Source organism: Condylura cristata, unplaced genomic scaffold (assembly GCF_000260355.1).
Source record: "Condylura cristata isolate star-nosed mole 26May11 unplaced genomic scaffold, ConCri1.0 scaffold00063, whole genome shotgun sequence".
Taxonomy (NCBI): domain Eukaryota; kingdom Metazoa; phylum Chordata; class Mammalia; order Eulipotyphla; family Talpidae; genus Condylura; species Condylura cristata.
In genome coordinates, this window is record NW_004567164.1 from 735,386 (window position 1) to 753,536 (window position 18,151).

At 42.1% G+C, this 18,151-nt stretch overlaps 2 protein-coding genes across 2 annotated transcripts; one reads left to right on the forward strand and one right to left on the reverse strand.

Annotated features, from left to right (window-relative positions):
* Window positions 1-3,587: 3,587 nt before the first annotated feature.
* On the reverse strand, window positions 3,588-4,535 carry LOC101626139 (olfactory receptor 2G3-like). The gene has a single exon (XM_004695448.1). It carries the CDS (start codon window positions 4,533-4,535, stop codon window positions 3,588-3,590), a length of 948 nt encoding a protein of 315 aa, XP_004695505.1.
* A 9,308-nt stretch (window positions 4,536-13,843) lies between these two features.
* LOC101626376 (olfactory receptor 2J3-like) lies at window positions 13,844-14,809 on the forward strand. The gene has a single exon (XM_004695449.1). It carries the CDS (start codon window positions 13,844-13,846, stop codon window positions 14,807-14,809), a length of 966 nt encoding a protein of 321 aa, XP_004695506.1.
* Window positions 14,810-18,151: the final 3,342 nt, after the last annotated feature.

Consider the following 18,151-nt stretch of genomic DNA (forward strand, 5'->3'; position numbering starts at 1 on the left):
AGTGGACAAAAACATGTTAAAGCAGTATTTCATTACTCTCAGTGAACAAAGTGAGTGGTTCCCATGCCCCCAAGGCAGAGGATGAAGGCGTGGGTAAGAGCAGTGGAATTTGGCATGGTGTCTTGGTACAGGTGAGTGAAACATGTTCGGACAGTGAGAAAAATTACTCCCCAAATCAAAATAATAGTGAGAAATTAAAAAAAAAAAGGTTATGAAAATGAGTTTCCTCTGTTAAGAAATATCTGTTAATCCTGACATACATAAATTTGCTAATATTATTGCCAGGTCCACAGTAGTCATTTCCTTTTAACTCAGGTCTTCCTCTTTTTTTCCACTTTTTAATTTTTTTACATCATTCTTCATCTTGTGCATGTTTCCATCTCAGTTGTCATCCCCGTGGGCTCCCCATCACCAGTTCAGCCGTGTGCCATCACCGCAGTCCAGTGCACTCTTTCCACCCCACTTCTGACCCCATTCCCCACACCACCCCATAAAATGTCTCTGATTTATAGTTTTTGGAAAGTAAAGACCAGAATTAATGTTGCATTAGTCTGGGTAAGGTGTTTACTGACAATAGAATAAGGAAAAGTTGAAATTTGTGTTTTAAATTCAGAATTGTCGATACTTAAAACTACATTTATAATTCTTCAGAAGTTTGTTTCATTTAAAAAGGTTTGTTAGCTGCAGGTTCTACAACTGGGTAGACATGAAGTCTGCTTTCCCAAATTCATGGTATCTCTATTATCAAATGTCTTATTAATAATGTCTTCCTGGGGCCTTCCCTGGTGGCGCAGCGGGTTAAAGCACAGCACTGAGAAGCTAAAGCCACTCCTCATGAGTTCGATCCCCGCCTGCCCTGGAGGTGACCACATGGCGAGGCAGACCTCTCCTGACCCGCCCGCTGCTCCCCTCAGCAGTGTGCTTCGTCGATCTGCCTGTCCTGCTCCCCACTCTGTCTCTGGTGAAGCCTCTCACCCTCCATACCTCTGGCCTGTACCCCAGTTCTGTATGAATGAATAGATAAATAAATCTCTTATTAATAATGCCTGCCTGGGGTTTCCAGCATTTAACCTGATTAGCTGAGGTGAGGTTTGAATACTGGGTTGTTTCGTCTTCATTTTTAGTACTGACCTAGAGACAGTTACTGTTTCTCTCAGGCTTGGAGCCTGGACACGTGTCTGTCATCACGTGTTGGGTCCAGGGGGTCTTTCCTAGTCACTTCTTTGATGAAAACACATATAATACACTAAGCTGTTGCTTTCCTGCTGTTTTTTCATCTTTTATATCTCAGTCCCAGTGACATTTGAGTGTCTCAAATAGAGAGTTTATTTGTGCTGTTTACACATGCAGTAACTCTTCAGAGGCCATGAGTCATTGTACCGAGACTTTTCTCCCGAGAGTTGACTTCTGCTCCTTGGGTGTGAGCTATCTGACATGGGGCACCCATGGGGAGACATAAGGCCAGGCAGGGAGTGTGACCCAAACAGTCACAGGGAATAACTAAAAGGATATTAATTAAAAGCTTACTTTATTTCTGCACACTGAATTATGTTTTCTTTTAGTCTTTGTCTTTATTTTCCAAAGATATTTATATATGTCTGCCTTCTAGAAACGCTATGTAGACCCTACAGTATTATGCATGTGGAAAAAAATTTAATTTAATTTTGTATATTGGCCTTAAGTCTGAGTCACTTCCCATATCTTCTTTTCTTTTTAAAGATTGACCTTTTTATGCATTGAGGAACTGGGTACTGGACAGGTGTGTGGGGGTTGAGAGATTCACTATAGTGGGGAGAAGAAGAGGCAGAATCAGAACTCCACTGCTGAGGGAAGCAGTGGGTGAGACAGGAGAGGTCTGCTGTGCCGTGTGGGTCCCCCCTGTTTGGGATGAGCTCATGTGGCGTGGCTGGGCACAGCTGCATTCTTAGTGCTGGGACTTAACTCTCTGTGCCACCAGGGAAAGCCCATTCCTATAGCTTAACATTAGAAATTTCTGAGAGGTTTTTTGCGCCACAGTTTATTACCCAGTGAGAATTTGCCATATATTCCAGAATTAAACATATTCATTAGATTTATTTAGTTATTATGCACTGATTAATTAATTATGCCAGAAACCAGTTAAGACACAGCAAAATCATACATGAACAAAGATCTATGTTTTTAAAAGCTCATTATGCAAATACATAAAATGAGATAAGGTCATAATACTGAGATGGTCAGATATTGGAAGGAATTGAAAGGATGGTTGAAGGACAAATAAGAACTTCACAGATAAGTTTATAATTGAGGATAGACTATTGAGTAGACGTTTTTAAACCCTTAATGAAATGTGTATCATATTCTGGACAAGGCCTTCCAAAGAGCAATCCATCCTCATTTCCAGTGACTCTGATTTCATCCCCACACCTTTCACCTCCTTCAATTATTTTTATTATCAATACTTTTCCCTTATCATTTGACTGTATTATCTATTTCTTCACTTTCACCAAGGATTATGCAACTGACCATTGTCCAGTTATTTGACTAAGGAATCAAGGCCTCACATTACAGCTGTTCTCATGGTGGGAGTTTCGGGTGACAGGGATGAGGAATGGAGGGGAAACCACACACCTTCACCACCCTCAGGTTCAGCTTCCGAGAGCTTAGTAGATGGAAGGACACACAAGGGCACTGACTCGCAGAGGGGATTTTCATTCTCCGAGTGGGCATTTGTGGGGAAGTGGAGTCATTTATTTTCTTGCATAGAGATCTCCAGATGTTGGAGTTAAATGTAGTTGCCAGGAACATAAAGTTTAAAAAAAAAATGGTGAGCAAACAACACCAGATAGCTAAATTTTTGTTTTGTCAACTAAGAGCATGAACAAGCCCTTTTGAATAAATGACATCTGCCACCGCCACTATTCAATAAAATAAAGAACAGTATAAAGCCAGTGCAAGTAGATAGTATTAAGTCAGAAACAACTCTCAGTCAATTTGATGTAACATTAATGGAAATTACTTATTTTCTTCCTTTTTCTAGAGTGCTTAAGAAAGTCTCTGCTCTGAATTCTATTTTGGCTTTTGAAATATAGGAAACTACTTATTTAAATACATCAAGAATTAAGCATGGTATTCACCTTTTTTATGCCAATCAAGAAGGAATGAATTGAAGTCTAGCTAGTCTTTACCACAGAGGCTCCTTGGGCTGTATCAGGTGAATGGGTGCATAAAATTATTCATAAAATTGGGAAGTTTGTGAAGAAAAACGTATCCAGTTCAGTTCTATAAGATGAGATGCCCTCTATGCTTTATAGATATCTATTGCTACATTTATCACATTGTAACTACACATTTGTTTACCTGTATTCCCTGTTTAGTCTTAAAACTTAAACATTGTCAACTTTTTGACCACTTGAACAAAATTTGATTTGTGCATTTGGATCTCTACTTACCTATCTCCTCATATTTCTCCTGCTTATTTACAAAGTCACTTACTATAGCAAATCTTGGTCTATGGTAGCACCCAAGAAATGCTCTTTGAATAAATAAATCCTTTTCTAAAGTTAATGATCAATATTAGCTCTCTACTTTGATATTTTGCATCTAATTCAAGACTTGTCGGGCAATTTCCCCCCCCACAGCATTCTCTTGACTGCATTCTTAACATCTTTGTTTCTTAAAGAATAGATCAGAGGGTTGAGGCTGGGTGTAATGATTGTGTAAATGATTGCAATGAACTTCCCCTCATTTTGGGATGTGCTATTTCTATGTGGCATCAAGTACACAGAAATGAGTGTTCCATAAAACAGAGCTACCACTGTGAGGTGGGACCCACACGTGTTGAGAATCTTATGCCATCTTGACGTTGACTTGATCTTCATCACGGCACGAGTGATCACTCCATAGGAGGTAAAAATAAACGATAGTGGTAATAGGAGAAATATGACTGAAAGAGCAGAGAAAAGAATCTGGATTTCTTTTGAATAGATACAAGCCATCTTGAACAAATCTGTTATCTCACAGAAAAAATTATCTATATCTTGGTTCCCACATCTTGGCAACCGCAAAGTCAAGGAGCAAAGAATTAAGGAACAGCCAAGCCCACCTAACCAGGAGGTCACCACCATCTTCTGGCAGAGCTGAGGGTGCATGATCACGGTGTAGTGGAGAGGTTGACACACAGCGGCATAGCGGTCATAGGCCATCACAGTCAAGAGGAGACACTCTGTGCCTCCCATTTCAAGGGAAAAGAAGCACTGGAACATACACCCTCCATAAGTAATAGACTTTTTTGGACTCCACAGATTTATCAACATCTGGGGAACGATGCTAGTTGTATAACAGAGATCCACAAAAGACAAATTGGATAAGAAGAAATACATGGGAGTGTGGAGGTGGGGGTCTAGGTTGGACACCAGAATAATGGTGGTGTTTCCTATCAGAGTCACTAGGTAGGAGATAAAGACCACTCCAGATATGATGCTTTCCAGTTGGGGCCAGTCAGAAAATCCCAGAAGGATGAAGTCTGTGGTGGAATTTTCATTGCTTGTTTCCATGGTTTCTTGTGAGAGGCTAGGAGACAACCTTGGTAACGAAAATTCCATTAGTGTTTGGTAGAGAGAAAGATCTGTGAGGGTTGGCCCCGTACATAAAACACTTCCTGGCATGCTTTCTGTGGAACCTCTCTTTTCACAGTTTCCCTTTGTTCAGTGCTAAAAGTGTCTACATTTAATCAAATCTAGAGTAGTTCCAAAAATATTATATTAAATCCAATTACACTAAATTGTAAATCATTGAGGTAGCATCCTATATTATCCTTCCCATGTTCTAAATATGACAATTAAGTAACAATTTCATGAAATTTGTTATATAATTTGCAGAGTGGTATATATTTTAGGGATTTATTCCTCTTTAAAACTGTGACCTAAGTGGCCCTCCCTGGCGGCGCAGTGGGTTAAAGAACAACACTAAGAAGCTAAAGCCACTTCCGCATGAGTTCGATCCCCGCCTGCCCCAGAGGAGACCACAGGGCGCGGCAGACCTCTCCTGACCCGCCCGCTGCTCCCCTCAGCAGTGTGCTTCGTGATCTGCCTGTTCTGCTCCCCACTCTGTCTCTGGTGAATCCTCTCGCCGGCTCTGCACCTCTGGCCTGTACCCCAGTTCTGTATGAATAAATAAATAAATCTTTAAAAAAACAAACAAACAGAAAGCTATGACCTAAGCATCACATATATGTTCATAAGTTTTTCCCTGATCAAATGTGTTGAGGTAAAATGCAAAATGGCCCTTTGATCACAGAACCACTTTCCATCTCAACCCTAAATCTACATCCATCCATTATAATCACGGCCATCAAACTCTTCCTCCTCCTACCTCTCCTCCTTGTCAATATTGCAGATGCTTATTTTGTATCAACTTATGTTCACGCTCTACTGGCCTTTTTACTTTGCATTTTTTTTTGTTGCCAGTAACTATAACCAGTTTTTATTATTAACCTCCGTTTACATGTACACAGGCTACACATTTCTTTGAGTATCTTTCATGATTTTAGCACATCACCCAAAACCTTATTTATTTTATTATTGCAGAATTAAAAATTGAACTAAAAAAATCTATCACCATTAGGTCACCATAAAAATAGAGCAACTACCTTTGCAGGTCCTACTCACCTGGCCATTCAGCCAATTTAGCAGGCACGTAATTCCAAAGAGCAGCTCATTCATAAAAACACTGAGTGGGTTATCTTCATGGAATAGACAATTCCTTGAGTCTTCTGGTTGTTTCGGAACTCCAAGCCGAAATCATCACTGCATTTTGACTCTAAAAATTACAGATGAGGGTAAAATGACATCAATGTCAATATTTAAGTATAATATGACTAGTTAGATGGGAGGCTTTATGTCTGATTTAGTTTATAACTTTTTAAAATAATGTTTTATTTAGGTAACATTGCATTGTAATGCTTTCGAAATTCAGGTGTGCATCATGAAAATCAGTATCTGTCTATACTCTATTAACTTTACACCAGCATTCTTGTTTCTCGTGTTCTTCTCCATCCAGGTATCTGCTTGTACCTGACTTACCCATCCCCCTTCTGTTCTGTAATTACCAACTTATTGTTTTGGTTTTACAGTTCATTTCTGTAGTCTATTATTTTTACGTGTGTTAATATAATAGTCTATCATTTTTGTGTGTGTGAATATTTTCTGAGCATGAACTTCAGGCCTAGGGCACTGTACAGCTGTAGTTTCTTTGTGGCCAAGTAATAAACTTATTTGTTTTATTTATAGTGAAAAAAGAAAAATAAATTACCCACAATGTCTCAGTTTTAAGCACCGTAGTTAAAACATTACGATGTTAATATCATGAAAACTTAACTTTTATCACCAGTTCTTATGAAAGAGAGATGTAGTTATCTTAAGAGAGGTGCACATTTAGCTAAATGAGTGGGGTACAGTTTCCATGTAGTAGGAGGGAGCTAAGTGAAGCCTGAGGCTCAGGGCGTGGGGTCTGGACTCAGATGCTTGGGGACCGATCCCGGCTTCACTGTAGGCAGTGATGTGCCTGCTTGTAGACCTCATTTGTTAGATGCTATTTTAAGACAATAATACTTCCTTCCTTGTGGGAAGGTTTTGATGTTTAATGTTTGTGAAAACAGTTGGGTCTATCGTAGGTTCCCATTTATTTCTTAAAAATAAAATTAATTAAAACACCTCCCTATCTATGATTTCCTTTCACTATTGCTTCTCACTTACTATGCCTGTGGAGCTCAGAGATGCCTCTTTGTCATACCCAGATGCCAGACTTCTTCTTATTCTGTATATAACAGTATAAGTCAATCTAAATGACTTCATTATAGAAACCTCCCCACTTCTGTTATAAATTAAAACATGGACACAGGAAAAGAAAAGGTGTAAATTTGGATGATAAGGTGCGTATTGTTGTAACTAGCACCAGGTCAGGGATCACAAATCTGCCCACCATTAGGAGCATCTCTGAATGCCTCGTTCCAGCTACCACCCTCCTGTCACCCACGCACCTCGTCTTTATAGAGAGGACCTCTGGGTAGTTTCATAGCTGGTGACCCAGAACCGCCTCTCTAGACAATAGAGTTGACTTGGCTCATTAGCTTGTTTACGTCTTTCCGTTTCTTTTCTCTTCAGACTTCATTATCAAATACACCGTGAGAGTGTGGCACTTAGACCCAGAGCTCAGACCACGGGCAGCTGCCCCTCACCCTTAGGGTCTTTCATTTATAAGTGAACGTGACATTAGAAGTGAGACTTAGCGTTTGTGCTAAAGAAGTTGATGTTCACAAAGAGGCATGCTACGTTCCATCGCACTCAGTTTTTCATAGCTCATGATAGAGGTACAATTGGTAACACCACGATAATTTTACATGTTACTGTTTTCAGTGAAAATGAAGGTAAATGGACCGAACATTTTTTAAGCATAACTTGGACATATGCAATGATAGGGAAATAAAAATAGAAACAAAATCTCAGACTGTCTAACACTATGTATTTCTTTTATTACCTGCAAAGTTATACGTACCCCAGTGACCCCACAAAGTTCAAGCAGAAAGAAAATACGGAAAAAGTTAGGACCCAGCGTCTAGAGTCAGATCAGCTCTGTTATATTAGTCAAAACCAAGCCACTTCTTCACTTGTGAACTTGAGCAAACGACTTAACTCCTTTCAGTCTCAGTTTTCTGATCTGCAAATAATCATTCCAACATCACCTGGTTTTTAACATGGCTCTAAGCAAGGGTAAATGTGATGTTAAATATAAACTGTTGACGTGACACCTTGCCCATAGAGAGCGTTAGTAGCTTCAGCCCCCACTCACTGCCTTTGTTGCGATTTAATATGTTCTTCCTTCTTGACAAGGAATATCGTCAAGGAATATTGCAGTGTATAGCTTATACCCATTTCCTATTTTTCCTTACATGTTTGACGGAGCTCTGGGCTATGAGATCTATGTTATGTAGGACTTGTTTTTACTTCGTGTCTTTTTCTTAGGCGATGTCCATAAGACACTTATCAGAAGGCACAAAAAATTACAAATAGATTGTTTCATCAGGTTAGTACTCACAGAGGCTTCCTTGAGGTAGTCCAGCATGCCCATTTCCCAGAAGGATGACCCTTCCACTCATGGATAAATCAGAAAAAAATTGCTCATCACAGTGCTGAGTCTCTGAAATCCTGGATTAGCACCAGTTTTTAATATTACAACTGCAAAGACTTTTACCTTTAAATGCAACTGCTGAACTAAGGCTTACCAGAAGTCTCTATTGAATGAGGATGATAGAACAAAATGAAATGTGGGACTGATGGGTAGGTCGATGAGTTGGGTGTAATTAAAATGTGCTCTTGGTCGGATATTTGTGGTCATATAACGTGATCATCAGGCACATTTGTAGGGCTGTTTCTGCCAAATGAAGCAGAGAACAGAACATGGTCTGTCTGTACTTGAGGAAACATTACCAGGTGGCAGAGAAGTATATATGTACAAGCCTAAAGTGTTCTGTGTTGATGACATTTAGCCCTTGGAGACTGACACTGCACGGAGGTGATTAAGATATCTGTGATTTATTTCCTGTTGGTGAGAATGCAAACTGGTACAGCCTTTTTGGAAAATTGTGTGGATATTCCTTACACAACTACCTAATAACCTTTTCTATTGGCTTATTTAATTTTCAGTGGAAAGTTTTGTTTTTCTCCTTTCTCCAGATTGTTGAAGAAAAGTTTCTCATGGGCTGGCCTTGATCTAGAGGTGTTTGTGAATTTTATCGAAAAGGATGGAGAAGTTGGTATTGACCTTCTTTCATATATCTATAAGGAAGGGAATGAATGTAAATGTTTAAACCATGTCAATTTACCAGACAACTTCAGTGTCTCCATATTTACCAGACAACTTCAGTGTCACTGGCTATCAAACTTCAACCAGTTGCCTGTATTTTTCATTAAAAATAGATTTTTTTTGGTTTAGCTTCAGATTGTTGACTCAGTCAGTCTGAGGTGGGACTCAAGAATTTGCATTTCTGATAAGCAGCCGTGCTTATCACTTCCAGCTTCTGCAGCTGGTCCCGGGACCACACTACTTCATAGACAAATGTCCAAACTCCCTTCTGAGATCTTATAAAGGTAAAAGCTAAGCTACGATAGCAGAAAGACCCCAAATATAGTATATTAGCGGAAAGACCCCAAATATAGTATATTAGCTAACGTTGAATACTATAGACTTTTCTTCTGTAATAAGTGGATGCTACCACTCTCTTGGTGTTAATCTGTTTCCAACTTACTGTTCCCTTCTCTTTTAGGTTTTTGTCCAAGCTACAGACTTTCCACATTCATAATACAGCCAAGGGGAAGGTGAGGGAGGAGGGTGAGTGCACAAGAGCCTTTATATTTGAGTGGATGAAACTGCAAACTTCACTTGTGTTGTTAGAGGCCAGACTAGGGAATACATTTTGCAAGTCATGAAATGCATTTTTCAGAATGCAAACCTCAAACCCAGTTAAATCTAGAGTCTGGGGGTGGGAAGGATGTGTGGGCAGCGAGTCTTCACCAAAAAGAGCCCTCTGCCAGGATCAGGTGAATGGACAGGTGTGCTGCTTTCCATAAAGGTGGGAGGTCTGTGAAGAAAAAGTCAGTGTCTAAATGAAATGTCACATTAGAATAGAAAGTCTATTATTTGTTACCACAGTTCACAATTACATTTCTCTCATTCCTGATTAGTCTTGCAGCTGTTAAAGCAAATAAATGGCATTTTATTTATGAATCTGCAGCTTTGTCTACTTCTCATTTCTCTCTGCTCCCCATGTATTAAGTCGGTACTTTCTGAAATTCTTGGTGTGTGGCAAACCATCAGGAAATGCTCTTTGAAAAAATGAATTGGTTCATCTTCTCTGGTCAATGCTATTTATTTAGGTTTCTGACCCCAGATTTTCCCCTTTTCCCCCTTTTTCATGACTATATGCAGACCACTTTTTTACCCACAGTATTTTCCTTCCTACATTCTTTACATCTTTGTTTCCTAGAATAGATCAAGGTTAAGGCTGAGTGCAACAATTGTGTGAATGAGAGCAATGAACTCCCCCTCAGTTGGGGTGTGTTATTTTTCTGTGGCTTTATGTACAGAGAAATGGCTGTTCCATAAGCCAGAGCTACACTGTGAGGTGGGAACCACCGTGTTCCCATGGTGATTTGATCCTCATCACAACACAAGCGATAACTCCATAAGAGATGAGAATTATTGATAGAGGTAGTGGAAGGAATGTTATTAAAAGTGCAAGAAGGCCCTCCCTGGGGGCGCAGCGGGTTAGAGCACAGCACTGAGAAGCTAGAACCACTTCCGCATGAGTTCGATTCCCGCCTGCCCTGGAGGTGACCCCATGGCGCGGCAGACCTCTCCTGACCCGCCCACTGCTCCCCTCAGCAGTGTCCTTCGTAGATCTGCCTGTTCTGCTCCTCACTCTGTCTCTGATGAAGCCTCTTGCTGCCCCTGAGCCTCTGGCCTGTACCCCAGTTCTGTATGAACAAATAAACCTTAAAAAAAAAAAAGTGCAAGGAAAACAATCTCAAGTACTCATGAATAGCCACAAGCAATCCTTTTTAAAAAAAAGATAAATATCTATGCATACAGGAACTGGGGTACAGGCCAGAGGTGCAGGGGATTCACCAGAGACAGAGTGGGGAGCAGAACAGGCAGATCGACCAAGCACACTGCTGAGGGGAGCAGCGGGTGGGCCAGGAGAGGTCTGCCACGCCATGTGGTCACCTCCGGGGCAGGCGGGGATTGAACTCATGCTGCAGTGGCTTCAGCTTCTCAGTGCTGTGCTTTCACCTGCTGCGCCACATTGGAGGGCCCTAATCACATCTTTTTTATTCATTCATTAGTTGAGGGCATTTAGATTGCTTCTACTTCTTGGCTATTGTAAACAGCCCTGTAATAAAAACAGGGGTGCATGTATTTCTTTGAATTAGCATTTTTGTAATTTTGGAGTACATACACAGAAGTAGGGTAACTGGATCATATCGACCTAGGAATTAATTAATTGGTTAATGAGCTAGGAGTTAGTCCTCAGGTGTGAGTGCAGCCTTGCCGAAGGCCCTTTGTGAAGTGCTCTCTTGTCAGCTCTGCCCCGCCTCTCAGGATGGCTCCTTGACAGGCATTAGCTGCTCCGCTGGGAGTCACCCTCCCAATGGCCTCAGTCAAAGAAAGTCAGTCTCGTTATTTCGTTTGCTTGCACAGAGGCTCCATTTGCTCTGGGATCAGGGGCCATCCCCTGATACACGAACACCCTGCGGAGTCCCATGTTCTGCTAAAGGCAAGGCTTCGGAGTAGCCCAGTCTTCCTCTTCGGCGCCCATGAGAATCGCTGTTATTTGCAGACTCAGCTTGCTATAGTTAGTTGTCTTGTTGGGAAAGATGAGAAAGGAGGGCAAGTGGACGTTCCAGGTCGTGTGGCAACCGAGTCTCAGAAGGCTTGAAAGGTGTTACATGAGGAGGACATAGGCCAGAGGAGAGCACAGGGAAGGGGTCAAACGGAAGGTCAGTGCTGAAGGAAGCTGCTGACCTGTGCTGAAGAGCCAGGGTCCTAGAAAGGAAGGTTGTGCCGGCCGTTGGAGAGATGTTTGTAACAGTGGGGCTGAGTCCTTCATCTCCCTCATAGTATTTCACTTATGGGGAGAGGCGCTATTTTGTAGCTTATTTTAGGGTCTTCATTTTCAGTCATTTCCACTGAGAAGAAAATCCACCCATAAGGCTCTGATTTTTCATTTCATGACACTGTGTTTTTCTTTCTGTCTCTTATCTGCTATCTCCTTTTGCTTTTAGGAGAATGCTCAAAGAGGCCATATGACCATTAAGAAATCATCATGCTACTGTTGTTTTCCCTTAAATATTGTAGTAGGGAATTCAGGCATGTTTTTCAAGGAAGCAAATTATGTCCGCATCAGAAAAAGTATTCACATAGTTTGAATTCAAGTATCTTGTGGTGTAGCACCTTTTATTCTAAGGAAACTAAAAAAAATCCCTTGGAATTTTGCCATTACCCCTAAAAGGTTAATGGTCATTTACATGACCAAAGCTGCAACATGGTATAGAAATATCTTTGTGCCTGCCTGAGTCAGTCTTAACTAAATATCATTATCTTAGTTCTTATAATCTAACCAATGAGACAACCCATTTTTCTTTTTAAGAGTCAAGACTACAACATATGAGTAAGTAAAAGATAAGTTTTGGTTCACATCATTTTCTGACATCTGTCAAAGAATGTGAGAGGAGTGGTAAAGTCCAGCTAACTAGGAATTTGTAAGTTGTGAGAAATCATGTCTTATAGCAATAACTGCAGAAGAAAAGAGTGATCTGCTTTGTGGAAGACTAACAGTGCACAAGAGAAAAGAAAATGTAAATTTAATTATTAGTAAACATTTGCATTTATGATTTCACAAAAGACCAGCTGAAGCAATCAACTTGTTATTAGAGTTTATATAATGTTTATCTCTTAAAAATCAATGAATTTTCTATTTAGAAGCTCCGTTCCCAAATGGAAAAAATCTAAGACACATTAAATTGTTAAAAATTATGACTCCATTTAAATAATGTCTTAAATAATTTAAATGTGTAAAATATAACACATTAAAAATTTTATTTATTCATACAGAACTGGGGTACAGGCTAGAGATGTGGAGGGTGAGAGGCTTCACCAGGGACAGAGTGGGGAGCAGAACAGGCTGATCGACGAAGCACACTGCTGAGGGGAGCAGCGGGCGGGTCAGGAGAGGTCTGCCGCGCCCTGTGGTCACCTCCGGGGCAGGTGGGAATCGAACTAATCCGGAAGTGGCTTTAGCTTCTCAGTGCTGTGCTTTAACCCGCTGCGCCACCAGGGAGGGCCATAACTTATTTTTTGAAAACCCTCTTAATTCCTATTGTCCAGGTCTCTTAGCCTTGCAATATACACACTTAAAAAAAAGATTTATTTATTTATGCATTCAAAACTGGGGTACAGGCCAGAGGTGCAGAGGTGCAGTGGGGAGCAGAACAGGCCAATTGTCGGAGCAGTGGACGAGACGGAGAGGTGTGCTGGTCCCTGTGGGGCTCGTCCCTGACTGGGGATCAAACTTGTGCTGCAGTGGCTGCAGATTTTCATAGTGCTGCATTTTAACCTGTTGCCCACCAGGGAGGGCCCCCTGCCCCCACTTTCAATTACAAGCGCTTCAATCAGCTTGTTTTCTCTTTCCTGCCCCAAACTTCCTCCCTTTCTCTCTTGCTCTGTCCTTAGAGTTCCTGGAACTCTATAGTTTCTTGACTCCCCAATTAGTTATATTCTGATATATATTCAGGAACCCTTCATCCCTGAATTCTCCAATCCACTCCATTTCTTAATTAAGTAGGTGTGAAATGTTCACCTGAGTTTATGTTGGGAATACTAATGTGTTAGTGTATGTGTGTACATGTGTATGTTGTTTTTATTTCCACGTGCATTTGGCATTTGGTCTGGAAGTAAGTTATTGGCATAACTAAACAAAGGATATCTTATTCTTTCTATGAGAGTATTCAAGTGATGTTGATATTTTTCCTTGCTATAGGATCTTGAATCTTCATTTATCCAAGTACTGACTTAAAGACATGTAAAAGAACATATTCCCTGGGGAAGTTAGACGTTAGTGATTGTATCTACTGCAGGACACATATCTGAATGAAAAAAATATAAAAATATAAAAATAAAACTATTGTCTCAATGGCAGGTTTGGAAATGGCGAAGTTTCTTTTCCTTATTGGTTAGCATGCGTTGGACATTCAGTGTGCATATTTTGAATACATGTGATGCTTTCTTCAGGTTCAGGAAAAAATGAATAATGACAGAAAAAAATGCCAGCTGGGAAGGCTACTTTGTTCTGCTGGGTTTTTCTAAATGGCCTCAGCTGGAAGTCGTCCTCTTTGTCGTCATCTCCATGTTCTACGTGGTGACGCTGATAGGCAACCTGTTCATCATCACCTTGTCATACCTGGACTCCCATCTCCACACTCCCATGTACTTCTTCCTCTCCAACCTCTCTCTGCTGGATCTCTGCTACACCACCAGCTCTGTCCCTCAACTGCTGGTCCACCTCTGGGGTCCGGAGAAGACCATCTCTTACGCGGGCTGCATGACCCAACTTTACTTTGTCCTTGCACTGGGGAGCTCCGAGTGTGTGCTGCTGGTGGTGATGTCCCATGACCGCTACGCGGCTGTGTGCAGACCCTTGCATTACAACGTCCTCATGCACCCACGTTTCTGCCTGTGCTTGGCCGTGGCCTCCTGGGTTAGCGGCTTCGCTGCCTCAGCACTTCACTCCTCCTTCACCTTCCGGGTCCCCCTGTGCGGACACCATCAAGTGGATCACTTCTTCTGCGAAGTCCCAGCACTGCTGCGACTGTCATGTGCTGATACCCGCGCGAATGAGCTGACTCTCATGGTCATGAGCTCCGTTTTTGTGGTCATACCCCTCATTCTCATCCTCAGCTCCTACGGCGCCATTGCCCGGGCCGTACTGAGGCTGCAGTCGGCCAGCGGCCTTCAGAAGGTCTTTGGGACCTGTGGGGCCCACCTGATGGTCGTGGCCCTCTTTTTCATTCCAGTTATGTGCATCTATCTCCAGCCACCATCAGGAAAGTCTCAAGATCAAGGCAAGTTCATTGCCCTCTTTTACACCGTGGTCACACCCAGCCTCAACCCTCTCATCTACACCCTCAGAAACAAAGACGTCAGAGGGGCGGTGAAGAGACTGATGGGCAGGGAGCGGGAGCGTGACGGAGGCCTCCTGTCCTGCAATTTCTGTTGAAAGCATCTCGTCCTTCTCGGGTGGTTGTTTCTCTGCGCCCTCAGGATTTAGGTTTGGTCTCCGGCCACCAGAGGTGGAAGGAAAGTGCAGTGTTACCTTTGTTTTGGTTTTCATGGGTTGATTCTGAAATATTAGCTAGACATCACCTTTCGAAATTGTACCACTGTAATCTTAGTCATCCCACTTTGAGCGTCCACAGAATTGAGGTGCTGGGATTTAACAGTAACATGCTGATTTTTGAAGCAAGCGTTAATATCGATGGTAATAGCTGACGTTGTCACGAATGGAATTTGTGTTGTTGACAAGCATTAAACTTAACTACATGGTAAAAAGATATTCCCAATCCGTGATAGAAATAGCTTCCCCCCAAGATGCTAAATAGCACGAATGTTTTATTCTGTGGGTTTATAAACGCATCACATTGAACAACATAATGATGTATGTATTCAAAGAGGCACATTTGTTCACCCATCCATTTTTTTTACTACTTATTTATTCATTCACTCACTACGTTACTAAATCACTACTAAATCTCTAAATCTCTTCTAGATTGTGGTGTTCTTGGCAACATAGACAGCAATTTTTTTTTTTTTTTTTGGCCTGAGGAAAGCTGAATTTTAGTAGGGGAAAACAACGTGAGTTATAGTTATATATCTTTACATGACTTAATTTGTCAGTGTATTTAAAACTCAATTAAGGTAGCTTTTAAAATCTAAAACACAATAATATGTGTAGCTTGAAAATAAAGGCTGTTTGGTAAGCAATGTAATAAATAAAACAAAAGAAAAAAAGCACAGAAATGCTTTAAATTTACTTTAATTGTCTTAATGGCACATTGGAATATTTTAAAACTTTTTCTTAAACATCATTATTCATTGGTGAGTAATATAGTGTTTCCTGTTGAAAAAGAAAACTGGTCTTTTAATTTTGTTGCTTTTAACATGGGTCCTTCAGTTTACCACACTTGCTGGTGCATAATAAATTGAGACATCATAGCTGGGAGAGACTTTTAAGAAGTATGGCATAGGGGGGCTTCTCTTCTCCCCTACTTTTCCGAGATGTTTAGATGAGATTGGTAGTGAGAATAGCACCTGTGATTATAACTTGCAGACAACCAACTAATAAGAATTCATAAACTGGGAAGAATTAAGTAAAACACTATTAGAGAATCTAAAGAAGAGTTGGGCTTGGAGAATGACTCATTCAATGGATGTCTTTTTCTTTTTTTTTTTTTTTAAAGATTTATTTATTTATTCATACAGAACTGGGGGACAGACTAGAGATGCGGAGGGTGAGAGAATTCACCAGGGACAGAGTGGGGTGAAGAACAGGCAGATTGACAAAGTACACTGCTGAGGGGGGCAGCGGGCGGGTCAGGAGAGGTCTGCCGCGCCATGGGGTCACCTCCGGGGCAGGCGGGGATCGAACTCATGCGGAAGTGGCTTTAGCTTCTCAGTGCAGTGCTTTAACCCGCTGCGCCACCAAGGAGGGCCCTCAATGGATGTCTTAATGAATTACCTGAACAAATTTTAGTATTTTTCTTATTTTCATGAGCATCTTCTCACAACCTGGTCCATGCTGCTTGGATTCCCTCTCTCTGCAGAAAGTTTTCTCTTTATCCTTTTTACCTTGCACCAGACATGAACACTTACATAGGGTACAGTCCCGTAACCTTGAGCTTTTCTTCCACCCAAGGCTCATGTATGTAACAGAATTTTTATTAAATAATTGGGACTACCTGAGAAGAACTTCACATATCAGACACACTCTACAAGACATTAACACACACTCCTGCCTTGGTGGAAAGCTACCATTTGCATTCCTCATGGAGCACACCGGCATGTCAGCCGTGACTGTGCCACCTCATGGGGCAGGGCAGCAGCAGGTGTGGGACGAGCAAGCGATGGCTCAGGGTCCAGGTGAGTTGGCAGGAAAAGCTTAGCGAGGCAGTAATGTGCAGCCTCATACAAAGGCGGTCTTGTAGTACTTGGAACTAGGTACAAAAGTGGGCTGAGTGTGTAGGGGGTGTACATGTGTGTGGGGTACAGTTATTAGGGGTGTGAGCTGGGGGAAGGGCCAGGGTATGGCCTGTAGGGCCCATTGTTCCTGCTGGTCAAAGCACATTACCTCTATTCTCTAGTCTCACCTACCTTCCTGCTAGTCCTCACAAGTAAGGTGGCCGGTGGGTCTGGCTCGCCTGGCTGTAATGTCTGCCTGCTGTTTTCTGCGGACACTGGCAGCCCAGTCTTCCTCACCCCCAGGACTCAGTCCTTGGCGAGAAGCCTCCTGCCCGACCGCCTAGCTGACCAGCACAACTCTGAGAACCACAACAATAGCTCCGATCCCAAGCGGGGCGGGGCCCACCTGAGAGTTCCATGTTTTAGGCCCATTGAAATGCAGTTGGCGTGGACTGCGTCCGTCCATTCAACATGTATAATTCAGTGAGCTTTGACGAACAGATGCTCGTATAAATGTCACCCAGTCAAGCTGCAGACTTCTCCATGTTGCCCCAAACAACCCTGTGTCCTTCTGTTACAGGGCAGGGAGAGGGGAACCCCTGCACCCCCAAACCTGCCCGCTGTACTAGTTTCCGCCATCTGCTGCATCAACACAAGGCTTGTAAGACATTGAATGGAAAGAAACTAACACCACGAGTATGCTGGTTGGAGCAGATGTGGGTGAGAGCCCGTGGGGAGGTGACCGTGGCAGTGTTTATATTGATTTTGATGTTGCTCTTTTCCTCCCAGACTTGTCTGGCCATGTCTGACCCTTTTCCATGGGTCCCCGCCAGAAGGTGCTTTAGGCTCCTGGCGGCTTTCAGGCCTCGCTCTGGGCCCACCCCTTTTGGGTGGACTTTTACCCGCCAGGGGACAGGTGACTTTGGGTGTTTGACTTAGAAACTACATTCCTTGTCTTTTCTTTGTCTTTTCCTGTACCCTGGCGGGTAAAAGTCTCTCACCCACATCTGTTTCAGCCAGCCCAGGACCAAGAAGCAAGTACAGTTTCCTCTTCAGTCTCCTCTGGATTCTTCTCCTCCCTGCTCAGCTCCACCCTCCCTTGGGTGGGGCAGGAACCTGGACACTCCCCTTATCCTGGGGACATCCCTGTTACACTTTTGCAGTCAATTTTCTTCCCCCACCCTAACCTCAAGCACATACTGTTCTCTGTCACTATAGCTTTATCTTTTTAAACATGATCTTATACAAATGTCATCCTACATGTATAATCTTCTACGTTGTTTTCCTTTTCTTAGCAGGATGTTTTGGAAGTTTGTGCAAGTAATAGCTGCTCCCTTTTTTAAATGACTGGGTAGAAATTTGTTGTATGAATATATCACAACAG